This window comes from Arvicanthis niloticus, chromosome 14 (assembly GCF_011762505.2).
Source record: "Arvicanthis niloticus isolate mArvNil1 chromosome 14, mArvNil1.pat.X, whole genome shotgun sequence".
Classification (NCBI taxonomy): Eukaryota; Metazoa; Chordata; class Mammalia; order Rodentia; family Muridae; genus Arvicanthis; species Arvicanthis niloticus.
In genome coordinates, this window is record NC_047671.1 from 8913261 (window position 1) to 8933704 (window position 20444).

A 20444-nucleotide genomic window follows, 5' to 3' on the forward strand; every position below is an offset into this window, starting at 1 on the left:
GATCCACTTCCCTGCATCATGTGTTACATAGGTCCACATTTGTTTGTATAAATATCAAGTTGTCTGATATCATGTACTGGGAAGACTGCTTTCCACACTATACTTTTTAATTATTTAAAGTAGGCTGAGGAGTTAGCTTAGTCAGTAAAGTGCTTGCTGCATAAACATGAGAATCTGAGTCAGGATTCTCAGCACCCTTGTATAAAGCTGGGTGCAGTGGTTAACATCTGTAAGGCCAGTATTTACCAAGAGGATATGTTTGGGAATTGGAGACAGAGTCCTGGTATTCACTGGCCACAGTCTAGCTTCATAAGTGAGCTCCAGGTTTAGTTAGAGACCCTGCCTCGAAAAATAAGATGGAGAGCGACTGAGGAAGATTCCTATTGTTGACCTCTGACTTCCACCTCTGTGTACACACACATGTGAACACATGTGAGATCTAGAAAGGAAAGTAAGATTTAAAGAAAAAGAATACTCAAAGGCCAGGTAAATTAGGTTTGACTTTACATTGTTATTTTGAGAACAGTTTATAGATTGTAGCTTATTTTGAACTTAGTTTTACTTTGGTGTTTGTGATTAAGCAGAGATTGATGTCTTGTGCATTGGTGATTGGAATGGTGATGTCAGTGGAAATGAATAAGCATGCTAATCAGTCAGTACAGCATGCAGAGCAAGCAGCTCCATGTGTCTGTCTGTCCTTCAGCAGAAAGTTTTATTTGTTAGTTAGTGGTGGTGCACACCTTTGATCACCTTTAAACACCAGAGTCAGAGGCAGGCAGATTCCTGAGATTTTTGAGGTTGGCTTGGTCTACAAATTGAATTTCAAGACAGCCAGGCTACATAGAGAAGCCCTGTCTTGAAAAACAGTGGATGGATGGATGGATGGATGGATGGATAATTTGTGTGTATGTGTATGCGTGCATGTTGGAGCGCGCATGTGTATGTGTATTCCTCATGTACATGTGTTCATTAATGGAAGCCAGAAGAAGGCATTGAATTCCCTGAAGTTACAGGAGGTTGTAAGCCATCCATTGTGAGTACTGAGAACTGAACCTTTGCAAAAGTAACAAGTGATCTTAATGCCTGAACTGCCCCCCTCAAGCTTCAGTTTTTAAAATAAAATACTTAAACCACCATTCAAATGTCTATTTCTTTGATACATGCTAAGAAACAACAGCAGGAAGACATTAACAATATGTCTTCTATGGTTAAACCATTGTAACTCTGTAAGAGCAGAAAACGTGATAGGATAGCAAACACATTGGGTTCACAATGTCCAGTAGCCTCTCACTTGAGCCTAGGTGTTTCAGGCAGCATTCTCAACATTGCTTACTGGAAAGTGAGTGTTGTGTATGTCAAACCCAGGCTGCAGCAAAGTAATGGAACAGCTTGAGCATGGTCTGTCTAGAAGGCCTTTGAGTCCCTACTCTGCTGATTGTTCATCTACAACCCTTTACTGTTGACAGTTTTCTTGTGAAACCTACATGCAGTAGTGATTCATTGTTTGAAAAGGCCTAACATGCTTAATTTTTGTAATCTAGCAGGTAGGTTTCTTACTTTGTAATTCTGTGACTGGTGGTGTGTTCTCTGTGATTTACTCTTTCACTGTTCTCTCCAGGCACCACTTACTTCACATAGTTCAGGCATTTATTCTCATATTCTCATTCTCTCTCTCTCTCTCTCTCTCTCTCTCTCTCTCTCTCTCTCTGTCTCTCTCTCGTAGTCACTCATTGATTTATTCATATCCTCTCTTTCCTTCCTTTTCTCTCTTCCTGTCCTTCTCTCTCTCTTCCTCTCTCCCTGTCTGTCTTCCTGTCTCCCTTTTCCCTCCATCTCTCTCTCATCTTTCTCTTTTCCTTTCCCTCTCCCCCACCCCCGTTTCTTCCACCCTGCTTCTTCAAATTATAGTTTACTTATAAGGCGATGAAGCATGCAAGGGGAAGCCTCTCAGAGAATTGAGTCAAATGGTATTTATGAAATAAAGAAGGGTACTTAAAGTACACTTTAAGTGGTGGTAGTATGGTCTACAGAGGTGGTGTTTTTGGTCCTCCGACATTAAAAGGGCACTCATCAGAGATCTCTGTAGGACAAAGTAAAATAGTTTAACAGAAAACAGTCCTGAAGCTCCAGAAAAGTCGCCTGCGCAGCTATTAGTGACCCAGCCCATATGTCAGAAGTGTTGCCTCTAGTAAAGCTAGTGGGAAGAATTCTTGACTTCCAAAACTAATGATTTCTCATCTAGTTAAAATCAGGTAGCCAAGGAATAATATAATCATCTTACAGTCAGAGAAATAAAAGGTACTAAGAGTTGGTTAGGGTAAATGAGACTGGCAAGCTGTGTGTTGTTTGGTCATTATCACATTGGAATTCTGCCCTCCCTTGGATAATTGAGAACACAGATCTTCTTTTTTTTTTTTTTTTTTGTTTGTTTGTTTGTTGTGAAACAAAGTTTTATTATGTAGACTTAGATGGTCTGGAACTTGCTGTGTAGACAATACTGGCCTTGAACTCACAAAGATAAGCCTTCCTCTGCCTCCCCAGTATTAGAATTGTAGACATAAGCCGCCACATGGGGCCAGAAGTCTTCATTTTTTGATAGCAACATTCTCAGGTTGTAAGATAAGCTTCTGAGCTATAAAAGATACATATTTAGAATTGAAAATATTTCTTCCAGAGAGGGTAAATACCATGTAGCCCAGGGTCACCTCAAACCCAGGTATGTACCACACCAGCTATAAGGCCCTTTTGTAAATCAGCATGTTATTTTTTAGGACATATGCACTGTCCTTTGCTTCGGCTTAGGTATCTGGTATTTTCTGGTGTTTTATTGTTTTGACAATATAGGGAATTGGACCCAGGATTTAATGTATGGGCTCTACCACTGAGCCACGCCACCAGTCCATTTTAAACTTTGAGGCAGAGACTGCTCTAACTCTCCCCACATCCACTTTTTCACTAGCATCTCAGACACTTTGTTCTGCTCGTGTCATGGCTTCTGGTCACACTAGCCACCTTCCAATATCACATACCTTTTAAATTTTTGATGTTTTTCATATGTATAAGATAGGTCTCTAGGCCAGGGCTGGAACAGTGGAAGTGCTGCAATATGTCTTCATATCCCACTTGGGGTTTGTTGTACTTCTCACTTAACAACTGATAAAAGCCAACTGGACTTTACCCACACAAGAGGATGCTTCTTGGACAAAACACGAAAACAACCATTGATGATATATGTCACCTCAAAACCAAAATCTTTCGAAGTCTAGGAATCCAGGTACAAAGATGAGCCGTGGTCATGACTTTAACAGACATGTGTGTACTCTGTTGTGTTTGCTTATTTCAGGTTGCTTTTGAGATCTAGGACTGATGACATATTGACCAGTCTCTCTATTACCCTGTAGGATTCCCTATACAGTTGTCATCTCCCTCAAAGATGGGTACCTGGCTCTTCCCAGATTTTGACCATTCTGAAGAAAACTTCTATGGATGTTTTTTCATTTAAGTTTTGGTTTCTGTTGGAAAAACACCTAAAGGAGAGATTCCTTGTCATTGGATGGATAAATACTTAGTATTTTTTTTTCCAAGTGAAGCAGGGAATGTCATACTACACCATCTTATTCTGAAGTTTAATAGTCACTCAGATACTAAATATTTATAGCATTTTAAAGTTAAGCCTTTAAGCATTAGAAGTGTGTAAAAAATATAGGACTTGTATTGATTGAGTTACTATGAGTTTACAGAGACTGTGTTGCTTTGTGCTTAAGAGTTCTGGAATAGAGGGGCTTTGCTAATGGGGCAAGTGCCAGAGTATCAGAGTAAGCAAGGGCTATCGTGCAGTTGTCTGATGAGATACGCAGTGAAGGGCAGTGAAAGGAGGAATATACAGTAAGAAAAGACAGAAAATTGACTTGAGGTTGTCATAAAGAACTTGTATGTCATTATACAAATCTTAATTATCTACTACATAATTGTCAAATATTGGAAGTATTGGTGTGGATATAAACTTAATCTTTAGGTTTTTCAGTGAGTCCCTTTGGAGTTTAGGTTGAAGTAGAAAAATTACAGTGGAGTCTATTTTGTGCTATGTTCTGCATATAGAATTTTAAAATAAGGACTGTCACTGACACTGAGAGACTGAATATGCTTGCAAGGAGCACCCTTTGGAGTTTAGGTTGAAGTAGAAAAATTACAGTGGAGTCTATTTTGTGCTATGTTCTGCATATAGAATTTTAAAATAAGGACTGTCACTGACACTGAGAGACTGAATATGCTTGCAAGGAGCATCCGAGGGAGTACAAAATCTTGGTTCCTAGGGATAAGCCACAGTGATGCTTTTCTTCTGGCAGGGCCCTCTTAGCCATTCTGCCTTTGCAGGACAGTGGTGGGGGTCAGATGTTAATTCCACAGTAGATAGGTTGTGCAGAGCAACTCCCCACTTCTGCTTAGTGCCCTGAGGGTTTTCTGCCAGAGAGTGGGATGAAGCTATTGAGGTCTGGACTGACTATGTTACCACATAAAAAGCAGGCAGCCTTATGAGTGTAAGGTTGAGCTGTTCAGGAAATTAGTTCTTACTAAAACAATGTACAAGTCTTCAAAATATGAAAAGGATGAACTTTTAACTAAAGAGATTTTGGGTAGATGCTGTATGGACTAATGTTTAGACCTCTCTAGTTTGGTTTTTAAAAGATAGCTTTTCCATTATCTCATACTTATCTCGAATGTCTGTGGTCCAGTGGTCCTTCTGCCTTAGTGTTTGACAGGGTGATGGACACAAAAGATATATACACTGTGACCACCTTAGCCTTCTGATCCATAGTGTAGAATTATTAATGTCTGAGAACACTTGACACTTTACTGTATTACCCTTAAGCATGTAATTACTGATTGCATAGAAATGAAGAGTAGTCACTGCAGCATGTCTAAATATTAAAAGACATGTCTGTTACCATACAGTAAAGTAGCCAACCTTTTGGGGACTTAAGGGCAGTGTAACAGAATAAAAATGGGTATGTTTCCTGTATTTTAAAATGCTTTTGACATTTTACTATGCTATATCATTTAATTACAGTTTTTTTTTTTCATTTTTTAAATGTGTGTATTAATCCAAATACAGAAAGGCAGAAGTAGGCAAAGTAAATTGGCTGGCTAGGAAAGACAGTGGAATTGAAAGACAGCATAGGGATTCTCTAGAGAGCCGCCAACAAGTCAGTGGCAGGCTTTGCTGTCTCATACTTAGTGTGAGAACAGCATTGACTGGAAGTTTAGCGTGACCATGGCTGCAGTGATTAAAAAACTAATTCTGTTGGGCTTCTTGCCTGTTATTAGACTTACACTTGCTGACTGAGAAGCTGTGATAAAATTGTTTCACATATAATTCTAAAGAACATTGCTGTCTTATGAATATAAAGTAATTGTAGTCCTTCTAGGTTGTACAGTGTACCAGACAAAGCAACTCTTCTGAAAACTGTGGTGCCAGTGACACTCTGCTTGATTGGACGTAGACTTGGAAATAAGGCTTTGTTAGAAGTTGAGAGGAGTGAAGTCTGGTATAAAACCTGGTTATATTTTTGGCGAGAGCTCTGACCGTGGTATAGTCAGAGGAAAACGAATGTAAAAGTTGCAAACAAACCTGTTAGTTTGATACTTTGATACAGCTGTAGCTATGGAAACATACCTACTGGGTTGTTGCTTGTCCTAAAAGGCAGAGAAAAGCTGAGACAGGAGGAGGGGGTGATTTGCCCAAGTTTTCAGATTATCTGCTTAACATCATTTCGTAGATAATATTTTGTAGATACTTAAGTATTATATATATATGTGTGTGTGTGTGTATAAATATATATAAAACACACACATCTTTATAAATAGCTATTTTGGATGGGTATATAGATATTAAGAATTTTTTCAATATGTACATAGAAAAATTACTTGGAGTATGAAAACTATCGGTTTTCAGTTCTGTCCTGCGTTGGCAACAATACAACAACAATACAATACAACAATACAACAATGTGTTGGTGATGATTTTACATATAAGTTCCTTTACTTTTTCTGTCAATCAGTGTAATTCGCAATATTAAGGATATATACATCTCCATAGCACTCAGTTTCAGTCACCAAATTATTTTATTTTGCAACGTTCCTGATCATTGCTAACTTCACTGAGAACTGAAACACTAAAGAACTGTGTGACGAGCCTTCCACTTGTAATCCTTACTAAATGACCACAAGAAAACCCTTGCTCTGTTGTTGTTAGTGGGTAGTTATTTCTGTGTGTTTGATAGTTTATGAATAAGATTAATTATGTGTGACTATATATATTCAAAATGAAACTTGAAAGTATGAGAATACATTTCTGCTTTTAGTTTTTTAAAATTTGTTTTTTTTTTTTTTGCCCTAGATATGTTTTTAAATTATTACTTATTAAAAGTTACTATCTGGTACACTTTTGTTTCCCTGGGTTGATTGTACTTCTTTTTGTTTTGTTTTGTTTTTAAGGTAAAGTTCAAGTTAAGAGTTCAGACATACAAGTTGGAGACCTCATCATAGTGGAAAAGGTTGATGCATTTTTTAATATATTTTAGATCTGTATGTAAAACAGTCTTTAACATTAGCTTAATTACAAGTAATGTTGACTTCAATGAACTATTGTGATAGGTATTTTAATTCTTAATGTGCTTGTGTAAGATTTGATGTGTTTTAACTACATGTAGATATTTATATATTCTATTTTGCTACTGTATATTTCAATGTCTGTAGGTAAAGCTATACTTTTAAGAGTATGTTAATTGCTTAGTGTATCTCATTTGACCTCAGCATTGTGTTAATAATTACACATCAGTTTTAAGAATTTACTTGTCTACATGGCCATATTATACACAATCATTGACTCCAAATCTTATGGTTTACATTTTAAAGAGAGTGAAAGTTTAGGCCATAATGAGAAGCAGCCCTGTTCTGAAAAGAGCAAATAAGACACAGAGACAGTCAGGTCTGCTGTGGTCTGGAGAGTGAATAGATGGGCAGTACGCAGGTCAGAGCTTTCCTCTGCAGTGCTATTCTTGTCTCATCCTGTGATATAGAAGAGTCCATACATACATTTGTCCCTGTCTGTAAGAGATTCTTCCTGGTATGCTGTCTCCTCCTCATTATGTGCTGTGTAAGCACCTTGCACACCACCCAGGTGCCTGATGTCAGTGCTGTGGACATAGCTTCTCTGAGAATATTCTTACTTTGTGATCTGTATTCTCTTGAAATTCCTTGTTGACTTTTAAAAGTCTCCAGGGTCAATTCCCACTTGGCTTCCTCCAGAGTTGTCTTCAGTCTGCTGTTGGCTGGCAACTTGTTTGCCTGAGACTGATGGTATCTTCTTCCCATAGAAATGATCTTCTTGTTACTGTTTTTCTGTATACAGGGATGTGGTTTGACTTTACACTGTGGAGCAGTGCTTAGCATGCATGGGAGACTGAAACAGAAGTCTGCAGTGCTCCAGTGTATAAATGCCAGGAGTTACTAGCCTTGCAGTCATTGATTTTTTTTTTTAGAAGTTTTCTTCTTTGTTTATTTATTATGTTGTTAGTTTTATAGTGATCCTCTTTATATCTTTGCACATTTCTAAAGGATAGATTCTGACAAAGTACATGACTTAGTAGCTCTTAAGCATACAGATTTTGTTAAGGTGTTTTCTTTCTGTCATAGGTTGTATTTCTTCTGTATTGATTAATATGCATTTTCATCTTTTGCCTTATTGTTGGTTATGGGTATTGAACTATGGGCCTCCTTTATGCCAAGAATGCATTCTACTGCTGAACTTTTGTTATACTTTATGTTAAATTTTAAAAGGGAAGGAAGCTGTTACAAGTAAGAGAAATAGCTGAAGAGGTTAGTGACTGTACAACATGTAGGCTTTGTAGGGAATTGTAAGCTATTGTATGTTTTATGAATAGAGTTGATATTTTTGAAGTCAGATTAGGTTAATTATAATTTTTTATGTCATTCTTGGAATCTGGAAGAGCTTCATGCCTTTTGTTAAGTATTGTATCTTAGGACGTGGGATGTGGCACTTGTATACAATGCTTTGTTTAGGACTCTTAGTACCACCCACCACCCACCACTGCTACCACCCACTACTGCCATCACCCTAGTACCACCCACCACTGCTACCACCTACTACTACCATTACCACCAAAAAAAAAAAGTTTAAGGCTTAGTCCATACAAGAATTTAAGGTGGTAATATGAATTCACTTTGATGTTTAATTCTAATTACTTGATTAAGTATTTTTCTTATATTAATGGCCTGACAGTACATTTTTCAGAATGTCTGGATGCTGCCACTAATCATGAAATCTACTTCTTTATGTGTTCACTTGTAGAATTAATTAATTAGTTTGGTACTGGGGATGTTATGCATACTAGGTAGCACTCTGCCACTAATTTACCTTAGATTTCATCTGAGTATAATGGTATGTGTTGCTTTGGTGATAGTATTAAGTAGCACAACCATCCCTACAATTCCCTTCTGTGAATTAACTTACAGGCCTGACATGTTGCATTATATGTTTCTCGGCTGGAAACTAGAAGTTCTAACTTTTCTTCTAAGTTAGGTCCTAATATTAAAGGTATAATTTTCTGAAGAACCCATTTGCAAGAGTTTTCTGGTTTTCTTTTTTCTAACCCCCTGCCCCCCAAAAGGAAGCAATCTTGGTTAAAACAAATAAGCATGATGTGAATGCAACAATGTAAACATGTGCAGAACGCTTCCATGCTCTGGATTGTGTTAGAGCTTAATAGAAATGAGATAAAGACGCATACATTATTTGTGTAAACAAAAAAAATTTATCTACCCAGAGTCAGAAATACCTTTATGCCTGTATTTAAATGAAGAAAAAAAGGCATAGTTTGTCTCCTGTCTTTACACATATGTAGTTAGTCACCTGTGTAGAACTAGAGTCTTTCAGAAGTCACATGCATGTATGTGACATCTATTAAGTCAATCTGGCGTTTAGAAAGAAGCCAGGAACCACTCCTAGCAGGCAAGACTGCAAGTAAAGTTGTCAGAGACTAGTTCCTTTACACTATAGTCTTCAGAACTAGCTTAGGGAAGAACTATTGCTTTTTCTAGAAGCAAGGAGAAAAAATCTTTTTCTCTATTTTCTACTATAATTAAATTTGATGAGTTAGTTAGTATATGGTGTATATCATCATGCCCAGAACAGAACTGTCTATGATAGAAAGTCTATGAATAGAAGCATTCTGGGATACTTTAAGGAAGCAAAGATGGATTCCTGAAAAGGACCCAGCTGACATCCTTTGAAGGACAAAATAAGAACCAGGGACACATGTGAGAATAAATGATACATGCTAACTAATCACTTTCACTGTGAATTCTCTAAACACAGCATTTAAGACATGCACTTTATCTCATTGACAAGCAAAATACCTTAACTTCATTACTTGAGCAGGGTGAAGAAAATATGTAGAAAAATGTACCATATAAAATTAATTAAACAAAGGTATGTGGAATAGGGAGCTGCTTTGTTTGTGTCAAGGAAAATGTCCAGTAGAATAATGAAAAAGAAAACAAAAACAACAAAGAACTTGCATTAGTAATGTCGAACACTTGAAAAGGAAATATCCAGATACGGATTTATTTCTTGGGCCTTTAAAGAGTATTTGACATCCATTTTCTATAGTAATTGCCAGAAAATAAGGTAGAACCCACCCTTGTTTTATAAGTCCAGAATTATTGGTGTACTGACACCAGAGGGAGGGTAGTCACAACAAAAGAACTAGACAAGATAATCTTGAACAAACATTTACCAATTGCAGCCAATGATACAGGTCTTGTCAGAGCCACAGGAAGGTTCCTTCCTTCCCTCTCTCCTTCTATCTTTTCCCCTCCCTCCTCCACTCCCTTCCTGTCCTCTATTTTTCCTTTTTCTCACTTCATTCTTTTCTTATCACAGTTTTAAAGAAAATAACACAGATAGTCTTACTTAAAACCAGGTTGGAAAGGCTCTGTAATAGCTAAGGCAGTCTTGACAAGGAAAAACACAGTGGGAAGACTCTCTTCCCATGCCAAGGCCTATTCCATTGCTACATTAATCAGTATAGTGCAAGTAGGAGAGAGGTGGAAACGCGTGCTCAGGAAACCTTATGAAGAACCCAGAAATAGGCCCACCCTGATATGCACAAGTAACTTTTCAAAAGAAGCAATTAGAAATAGAAAGGAAACAATCAAAGATTAAATTAATGCAGCCATAGGTTAAAAAGAAGATCCCGGGCTTAATGTAAAATGTTACCTTTTGAGGAAAAAAAAAATCACAGGAAAAAATGTTTGAATCTAGACATAAATACAATTCTTAGATTATATACCAAAAAAATAATGTATACTACAAAATACAATTTCATCTTATTAAAATTCAGGTGTTTTTTTTTTTTTGAAAGAACCATAATAAAACTATATGTATCAATAATAAGTAAAGAAGAGGTCATGCATTTGAAAGGGATTGACAGAGAAATTAAGGGCAGAAATTAAAGAGAGAAGGTTATACAAATTACGTAAATACAGTACTTATGTGTGAAATACTAAAAAAAAAGTCTAAATGAAGTAGGAGAGGCCAGTAGGATGGCTCAACAGGTAATGGTTGACAAGCTGTTGACAAGCCTGAAGACCTGCGTTTGATCCATGGGACTCACATGGTGGAAGAAGAGAACCTACTATCACAAATAAAATGTTAACAGAAAAAGAAACTGCAGAGTCATTACTGGGTGCAAACACCTGAGTACTATAAATCTAATAAAGATTGATTGTAAAATTTCCTAAATCTGAGAAGTAAAAGATTTTCACCTGAGAGAATGGATGGAAGACCTAAGAAAACATTTTACCAAGGAGTTTCAGATGAAAATAAACACGTAAAAAACCCTTTTCAGTAGTTATCAGGAAGATGTAGGAATTGGAAGAGATACTTTCTAAAAATGCTGATGTCACTAAATATTAACATCAGCAAGATGGTACAGGCATTCTGGAAAATCACTTGACAGTTTCTAAAACAAAGACCAAATCAACCAACCAACCAACCAAAAAACCCATTGTAACCATCTAATGATCCAGCAGTTGAATTCCTGTACCTAGGGGCTATTGAGAAAGATGGTGCAGCAGATAAAAGATGTCTTTTGCCAAGCCTGATGACTTGAGTTTGATCCCTGGACCTATGTGGTTGAACTCTGGCCTTTACATGGGTGCTATGGCTCAAGCATGCATACACATGTACATGTATACATACAAAGTAAATAAATATAATTCCTGTGTCTTTGCCACAAAGAAATATTAATTTTGTTGATACAGAAACCTCTACAAGAATGTAACATCTGCATTCAAGATCGCCTTAAGTCAGAAGTAGTTCAGCTCCCTGAATGGACAACTGATCCAGGATACTGTGTATCAACACATCATGGCACAGCATGGGAAGAAAATATAAGACTGGTTTTAGGAAATGAATCATCTGAAAGCTCCATTCACATTAGCATCCAAAGGATAAAAGATTTAAAATAGATCTAACAGAGGAACTTCTAAACTTGTAACTCGCAAAGTTTTGAATGTGATTGAAACATGTTAAAGAAATAACCCCCATGGGTACATTTGTTCCTATTGGCAAGTTGGCAGTACTTCTGAAAATGACCTATAGATCGATGCTAGGTCATCTTAAAATCCTCAGCTGACTTCTTGGTCAAAATGGACACACTGCTTTAGAGAATTTGCATAGCAATCTGGGAGACTAAGAATAGCTGAAATAATTTTTACAAATTTTACATGCTCACACTTCTCTATTTCAGAATATAGTACAAAGCTACAGTAGTCTTTGCACTGTAGACCTAATGGAAGTATAGTGATGAGACTATTAAAAAAAAAAAAAAAAGGTCTGTAATTTATAGCTTCTTGGTCCCTGGTGGGTTCAGTGGACTAGCAGTATCTTTGGACAGGCAGCTTCCGTGCATGCTGCCACTGGTGTCTATTTAGGTTGCTTCTTATACTTCTGTGACATTTGACATTGTCAGTCGTGCACACATGCTACTACATAAATACCTGGAAGGAAAATGAGTTTTAAGCATGAATATGTTTCCTGTGGTAGATCATAAAAATGACTGGGAAATGCTGTGTCTACCATACTTTAAGTAGGCAGTATTTTTATATTTGCCAACCTTGGCATTCTTAGCATTTTCAGTGTGTCTTTCTGATATGTGCGCTTTAAATGTGTTTTTTTTTTCTTTTTTTTTAATTTATTTTTATTGGATATTATATTTACATTTTAGATTTTATCCCCTTACCCCCATTTCCCCCACCATCCAGGAACCTTCTATCCCATCCCCCCTCCTCATGCTTCTATAAGGATGTGCCCCCACCAACCCTCCCCCCACTCCCACCTCCCCACCCTCAAATTCCCCCTCCCCCCAACTCGGTGTTCAGCCTTCATGGGACCGAGGATCTCCTCTCCCACCTATGCCCAACAAGGCCATCCTCCCCTACATGTACAGATGGAATCATGGGTCCCTCCCTATGTGCTCCCAAGCTGGTGGTTTAGACCCTGGGGAGCTCTGGTTGGTTCGTATTGTTGCTCTCCTCATGGGGCCACAAACCCTTTCTGCTCCTTCAGTCTTCTCTCTAATTTCTCCATTGGGAAACCCTTGATCAGATCAGTGGTTAGCTGTGAGCATCTGCCTCTGAATGTGTCAGACTCTGGCAGACCTCTAAGGAGACAGCTATATCAGGCAGGCTCTTGTCATCATGCACTTCCAGCTATACCACTCCTGGGCATATACCCAGAAGATGCTCCAACATATAACAAGGACATATGCTCCACTATGTTCATAGCAGCCTTGTTTATAATAGCCAGAAGCTGGAAAGAACCCAGATGTCCTTCAACAGAGGAATGGATACAAAAAATGTGGTACATTTACACAATGGAGTATTACTCAGCTATTAAAAATAATTTAAGTGTGGTTTTAATATAAATTTCTCTAATATCTAATAACTCGGTAACTTCTGTTATGGCTTACATGTCTTTCTGCAGTGTTTGGGTAAGAGCTTGAGAAAGTCTCTTGTGTTTTCTTCTGAGTGGACCTTTCTTTACTTGTGAGTTTTCGGGCCTTTCTGTCTTGTGGTCAGCACCCACTGAGTATATGCTGCAGGTTTCAGCTTCCTTCCAGGTGGGCATACTTGAATAGACAGTTTTTGTTATAGGGAAGTCTAATTTAGTAATCTTTTCATTTAAAGTTAGAGGGTTTTTTCCCCCAAAATAGTTAGTAGTGGTGTTGATGAAGAAACCCTTCTTCATAAAAGTCATAATGTCATTTGCTGATGTTTGATTTGCATCAACTTTTCGAATTCTGTTGTTTTGACTTTTACCATTTTAATTGTGATGTGAATCAGTTCTTTTGTACATTGCTGGGGAGGGTAGGCATCACCTCCACTAATGCCCTTAGGTTCTCCTTTTCTTAGGACTGTTTCTTGGCAAGACTGTTTTTCTTATTGCCCACAGTGCTAGTTTTCTCATAAGTCTGGTATTCTCATATGAGTGGGTCTGCTTGTGCATTTTCTCATTTGGCATTGGCATACTTGACTGTCCAGGTGTGTCACTGTGGTCTAATGTTCTTTTCCTAGGCTATAGTTAGTCCTTGTGTATGTCTTGTTCAATTCTTGGCTGTCACATTTCTCCGTATGTTTGAAGAACACCTTGTTGATCATAAAGCCCTTAAACATTGTTTATTTTAGCTCCCCACCCTTGTTTTCTGCTCTTTTGGAGTTACAATGTGTTCCATGAGCTCATATATCTTCCTCCTAATGCTTTCCTGGCTTTGGTTGTTCCATTCATTTTCTTGTCAGATAATTATTACTTTCCTTTAAAAATACTATTGAATTTTCACTCAGTTTTTCTGTGACCCGAGGATCTGTAGATCTTACGTAGTCACCTTTATTCTTAGTGTTAGAAAGGAACAGCTGTATCTCATGTCTACTAACTTGTGTTTGTTTCATTATTTATGAACTGGAGAGTAAGCCACTTCTTTATGGCATATATGCAAATTTGTGAAATTATATGAAATATTATTTAATGGTATACTTTTTCCTTTAGGTTGATTTTTTTCTTTAGTATTTTTAATTCATAGAATTTTTAATAATAAATGCTTGAATAGTGACTTGTAAAAGTTTAAATATGTCACAGCATTTTTAGTTACATCCTATTCAGTTTAATTAGAGAATAAATAGTTCCTCAAATTGTGGGCATTTTCTGTATTTGCTTCTTCTCGTTTATCTGTTTATCCAAGATAATGAATGATCTCACTGACCGTGTGCTCCTTGGTATTGGCCATGGCTCAGCCATGTCTGTTTGCCTAGGGCATTTTGGAATGAGTAGGATGCAATTCTTATGTGACAGTACTTCTGTGTTATGGGTATGGTTAAGGTGCTGTGGACATAATAATATTTAATCTTTTCCAGACAAGAACTGTAAATGCCATTGTATATGGTTTGCTATTGTTTTAAAAACACCTATATTGTAAATTAAAATGTTAGTTTTTATATGAAAATTAGAAAGAATAGCTATTTTAGTACAGTTTTACTTTAAACATTTTGATTGTCTCTGTTAACTATTTCTACGATGTAATGACATTATGGCAATATATAGCTTTAATTGGCATATTACTTTTTTTGCAGAACCAAAGAATTCCATCAGATATGGTATTTCTTAGAACTTCAGAAAAAGCAGGTAATTTTTAATGATTTCTTTTACATTACTGCCAATTTTTTTAGTATGTTTATTTGATTGGTTGGTGTATTAGTCAGGGTTCTCTAGGGTCACAGAACTTATGGGTAGTCTCTATGTAGTAAGGGAATTTGTTGATGACATACAGTCTGTAATCCAACTCCTCAACAACTTCCATTCAGCTGTGAATGAAAGTCCAAGGATCTAACAGTTGCTCAGTCCCACAAGGCACATAGGTGAAGGAGAACGTTCCTTAAAATGTCCTTATGTAGGTCTCCAGCAGAAGGTAAGGCCCAGATTAAAGGTGTGTACCATCATGCCTGGATCTGGAACTTGATTTGTCCCAGATGACCTTGAACTCAGAGATCTCCTTACCTTAATCACCTGGGATTCATAGCCACTATGCCTCAAGATCTCCATGCCAAGATCCAGGTCAGAAACTTGTGTCTCCCAGCCTCAAGATTTGGATCACAGGTGAGCCTTCCAATTCTGGATTGTAGTTCATTCCAGATATAGTCAAGTTGACAACCAGGAATAGCCATTACAGTTGGCTTGTTTTTGTTTTGGACAGGGTATTTCTGTGTAACTGTGTTTGACATGGAGATCAGGCTGGCCTTGAAAGTCACAGAACTATGCGTGCCTCTCTCTCCCTTAAAGATACCACCCTACTTAGCTTGATTTCTTTTCATTTTAATAGGTGTAAACAAGTTCTCTGTTTTTCTTAATATTTTAAAATTGTTTGTAAATGGCATTTAACTATTGATATTTTAAAAGATGTCTTTACTGTTTATAACTACTTGAAAAGTTTTCTGAGTGGAATTTCATTCATAAAAATTTTGAGAACTTAATTATTTCAGTAACAGTGTTATGTAATATTTGGTTGCTATTTTACCTTTTCAGTTTTATTTATTTAGCAAAGAGTTATTTTCCACTGGTTTTATATGCAGGAATATATCAAGGAATGCACGTAGCTCATTTCTGAATTACACTTATGATTTGCAAAACTAGCTGTGATTTTTTTTCTATTCTTAGCATGCATCTTATTTGTAAAGGATGGGGTTGGATTTAGAGTTGACTGGTTGTTTTGTCTATGAGTAAACAGCATATTTTAAAAATAAGACTTTAATTATGTGTGCCTGTCTGTGTGTGTTTGTGCATGTGAGTTCAGTGCCTGTGAAGACTACAATTAAAGGCAGCCATGCGCCGTCCCATGTGGATGCCAGGACTGTACCTCAGATCCTCTCCAAGAGAGGACATGCTCTTCACTCTTGACTCTTCTTTCCATCCCAAGGCTAGCACACTACTAAAAGAATGTTTAAGTCATGCCAAAGAGATACTTTCTCTGCAACACTGCAGAGTGCTGTCGTTGCTTACGGTGCTGAGTGAGTTGCCCTCAGGAAAGAATTTATCCATGGTAACCAAAGGACCTGTGAGCTGTTACTTATTTTGTGTTATTTTGTGTGGGTTCCTGGTTTATTTGTTATTACATTATTATTATTGTTTAATCTTTTTTTTTTCAGTCCAGTTGTTATCCTCTTTCCAGTCAGCCCTCCTACAGTTCCTCATCCCATTTCTCTCTCCTTCCCTGTCTCCAAGAGGATGTCCCTACCCCCCATGCTCACCCCACCAGGCCTCCCCAATCCCTGGGCCCTCAAATCTCTTGAGAGTTAGGTGCATCTTCTCACACTGAGGCCAGACACGGCAGTCCTTTGCTGTATATGTTTCGGGGGCCTCGTATCAGCAGTGTATGCTGCCTGGTTGGTGGCTCAGTATCTGAGGGATCTCGGGGTCTGGGTTAGTTGAGATTGCTGGTCTTCCTATGGGGTCGCCTCTTCAACTTCTTGCAGCGTTTCCCTAATTCAACCACCAGGGTCCCTGACTTCAGTCCATTGGTTGGGTGTAAGTATCTGTTTCTGTTGTTGAGCTGTTGTAGAGACTAGTAGGTGTTCCTCCTAGTGTTAAGCATCCAGATGACAGGTTTTCCCTTTATTGTGGCTGGAGATTTCCCAACAGTTACCTACTTCCAGTTCCTTACCACTAGAAGGGGCAATGGTGATATTTATCAAGAGAGTTTTCCTTTTTAAAGTATTTCTACTTCTGTTTTCCATTTGGTAATATTAGGATAGTTTCCCTAGCATTTCTCTCTCTCATGTGTGGTGTGGCCTCCTGTGGAGCAGTCCAGTCGTGGGCCTTGTTCCTGACTGGGCACCTTTGCAGTGGCAGCACTGTACAGTGTTCGAGTCCAGGAGGCCCCATGTCCTTGAGAGGCCAAGTTGCTTAGCTGTGGGCATGTATGAGGATGGAGCCCTCTGGCTTCAACATAGGGTCTTCATCCTGCTAGGCTTCATCTCCCATGTTCTCACAGGATTCTTACTCCTAATCATAAAGGGTACACTTGGAATTCTGTAATGCTTTGTGGTTTTCTGTGAGACCTTTATTTTGATATTGGAGTAGTACTGCCCTTAGCACTCATTAGGGGTTATTCCATCCCATCCTCATTTTTGGAAGAATCTTTGAAGAGTTTTTATTCTTTAAATGTTTGGTACAAGTTATCTGGGGAGTGATTTGGGTCTGGCCTTTGAAGATCTTTTGTTTTATTTTGATTTTTCATTTCTAATTCCTTGCTAAAGGCTTACTGTTATTGTCTTTTTCTTGAATCGGGTTTTATAGTTTGTGTGGTCTTTTTACCACTTGTGTACTCTAGGTTTTCTGATTGTGGGTGTGCTCTAGTTATCCCTCTTGATCTTCTCAAGTAATTTCTGTAACAACAGTAGTAAGTCCTGGCTTTGTTCTTCCTTTTCCTTTGTTGCTCTGGCTAAAAGGTTGTCAATGTCATCGATCTGTTGAAAGAACTAACTTTGGGTTTTAATGATTTTTCTCAATTGTTTGCCTGTTCTTCATTTCATTTATTGGCATCTATCATTTTTTTGCTTTTCTTTCTTTTCTTTTTTTCTTTTTTTTTTTTGGTTAAGTTGATCCTGTGCCTATAGCTTCCTAAGGAAGAAAGTTAGATTACTGATTTTGGATCTGTTTTAATGTGGGTGTTTACAGTCATAAACTTTTACCTGCACTCTTGTGGATTGTCCTCATAAGGATTACAGTGCTGAGTTTTATTTTCATAGTTCTTAAAGTATTCTCTAATTTTTTGTCATTTCACCATTGATCTTTTGTTTTGTAATTACTATGTTGCTTCATTTCCACATTTCTGAATTTCCCAGATTTCCTAGGTGATTCTGCTGTGGTCTCATTTTGACTCACTCAAATCTAGGTTATGTTTTAGCATGTTAGTATCTTAGGTCGTGCTTTCTGTACAGCAGGAGTCCGTTCTGCTCCTTTGCTGTTTGTTAGCTCTAGTCAGTCTGCAGCATTGACCTTCTGTCTAACTATGCTGTGCAGTTGAAGGGGAAGTGGTATAGTTTGTAACTATTTTTGCAGGATTTATAAAGTGTTTCCCCTGTGTAATGGCATTCTCCTTGTCCTGCTGTCATACTTGCTTGGTCCTTGTGTTTGTTCTTCTGCATTCACTTTGCTCGTTGGAGAGCTGTGCAGAGGAGGCACATAGCTGCTGTTCTGTGACCTGATCTGCCTCTCAGAAGCTTTCCTATGGCTCCTGTCTTCACCTCTTGTACTTTCACTCCCAGTCAGACTCAGTCCTCATCACCGAGGACACAGAAGCCCTCATTCAGGCAGTTCCATCTGTGTTTCCTTTGGTTGATACCCAGTCTCTTCTTTACCTTGGACCTCCCTCAGTTCACGTGGATTTCTTTGCATTCTCTAGCTCCATTTCGTTCTTGCTCTCGGCATTTTTTTGTGCCCCTACTCCTTTTTGTGTGTCCTACTCCTACCCTCACTTGTACCCCACTTTCTCCCCAGTCCTCATCTGGGCGCCTATTACTTAGTTACTCTCCCATTTGTCTTGAGAGGAGTCTTAGCCACTTTTCCATTGCTGTGATAAAACACCATGGCCAAGGCAACTGTACTGGCTAGTATTGTGTGTCAACTTGACACAAGCTGGAGTTATCACAGAGAAAGGAGTCTCCCTTGAGGAAATGCCTCCATGAGATCCAGCTGTAAGGCATCTTCTCAATTAGTGATCAAGGCAAGCAGGGCCCATTGTGGGTGGTGCCATCCCTGGGCTGGTAGTCCTGGGTTCTATAAGAAAGCAAGCTGAGCAAGGGAGGGGAAGCAAGCCAGTAAGTAACATCTCTCCATGGCCTCTGCATCAGCTCCTGCTACCTGGCCTGCTTTAGTTCCAGTCCTGACTTCCCTTTGATAATGAACAACAGTGTGGAAGTGTAAGCTGAATAAACCCTTTTCTCCCCAAATTGCTTCTTGGTCATGATGTTTGTGTAGGAATAGAAACCCTGACTAAGACAGCAACTTTTAGCAGGAAGAGTTTATTTGGGTTTATAATTTTCAAGGGCAAACAATGTATCCTGGCAGGAGGCATGGCAGCCAACAGAGGGCATTGTTGCTATCACAGAAGCGGAGGGCGTGTATCTTGAACAAAAGTGGGAAGCAAAGGGAGAGGGGTTGAATGAGAGGAGCCTTTGAAACTTCAATACTTACCCCAGTGACAAATGTCCACCAGTAAGACCACACTTCCAAACCATCACTGTCAACTGGGGACCATGTGTTTGAATACATTAGCCTCTACGGTTCATTCAGTGCCTAGGGGATAACAAGAGGCTGGCTTTGTGGCCCACAACTTTAATCCCAGTACTGTGGAGGCAGAGGCAGGCAGATCTTTGAGAGGTTGAGGGCAGCTTTGGTCATGGTTATACAAAGAAACCCTGTTTTAAAAAACAAAACAAATAAACAGACAAACAAAATGCCTGTGCCATTCCGGTTAAACCCTTCCCCCCCCCCCCCTTCCTGGCCAATGTCTCAGCATGTAAATTCTCAGCTACTTCTGAAACACCATGCTTCCCTGACTCCTGGCACATTTCCTGCCATGATGCGCATGGTCTCACCCTCTAAAACTGTAAGCAAGCTTCTAATTAACACTGTGTTTTATAAGAGGCTTTGGTCATGGTGTTTTATCATGGCAGTAGAAAAGTATCTCAGACAGTAAACAAAATATTTGCATTTGAGAGGTACTTTTACACATTATAAATGATTGTGGTAGAAGTGTATGGAAGACAGTAGCATTCTAGCTGGGTCTGGAGGCTCACACCAAAAAAGCCCAGTCTCATCACTTAGGAGGCTAAAGCAGAGATACTGCAATGAGTTGGAGACCAACTAAGGCTATGTACTGAGTTCCAGGCTACTGCTGTACAGAGTAAGATGCTGTCATAACAAACAAGCAAGACAGACAAAAATATATATTCCAAATATAAGAATTGGCCTGGGCAATTAACTTTAAAAGAAAAATATTATATAGATTTTGTTAGGGAGTAAATTGTCAACAGCATGCAGTACTTAAGGTTTGGAGACAAATGCTTACAAATGCTGGGCTTTTTGATTGTTTGAGGAGGAGGACTCCAAAGGCTGGAGACTGAGACCACCGTTTTTTAAAACTATTCGGTTCCTAATTGTTTTGGAAATTTGCCTGTTTCCTCCTCCCCTTTCACTGCACCATTGCATGGCCTTGGGAGTCAACAGAGGATGAGTGGAACACCGGAGTATTAGCAGATGAGATATTTTGTGTTAACCTCAGATAAGGAGCAGCCCAATTGATGACTAC

At 38.5% G+C, this 20444-nt stretch overlaps 1 protein-coding gene across 7 annotated transcripts in view; it reads left to right on the forward strand.

Annotated features, from left to right (window-relative positions):
• Positions 1–20444, forward strand: part of Atp9b (ATPase phospholipid transporting 9B (putative)) — a 192133-nt gene that overhangs the window by 38672 nt on the left and 133017 nt on the right. For all 7 annotated transcript variants that reach the window (XM_034517990.2, XM_034517991.2, XM_076912372.1 and 4 more), the window contains exons 6-7: positions 6496–6554; positions 14710–14761. In XM_034517990.2, the coding sequence (XP_034373881.1) occupies positions 6496–6554; positions 14710–14761 (111 nt within the window). The remainder of the gene's footprint in view (positions 1–6495; positions 6555–14709; positions 14762–20444) is intronic.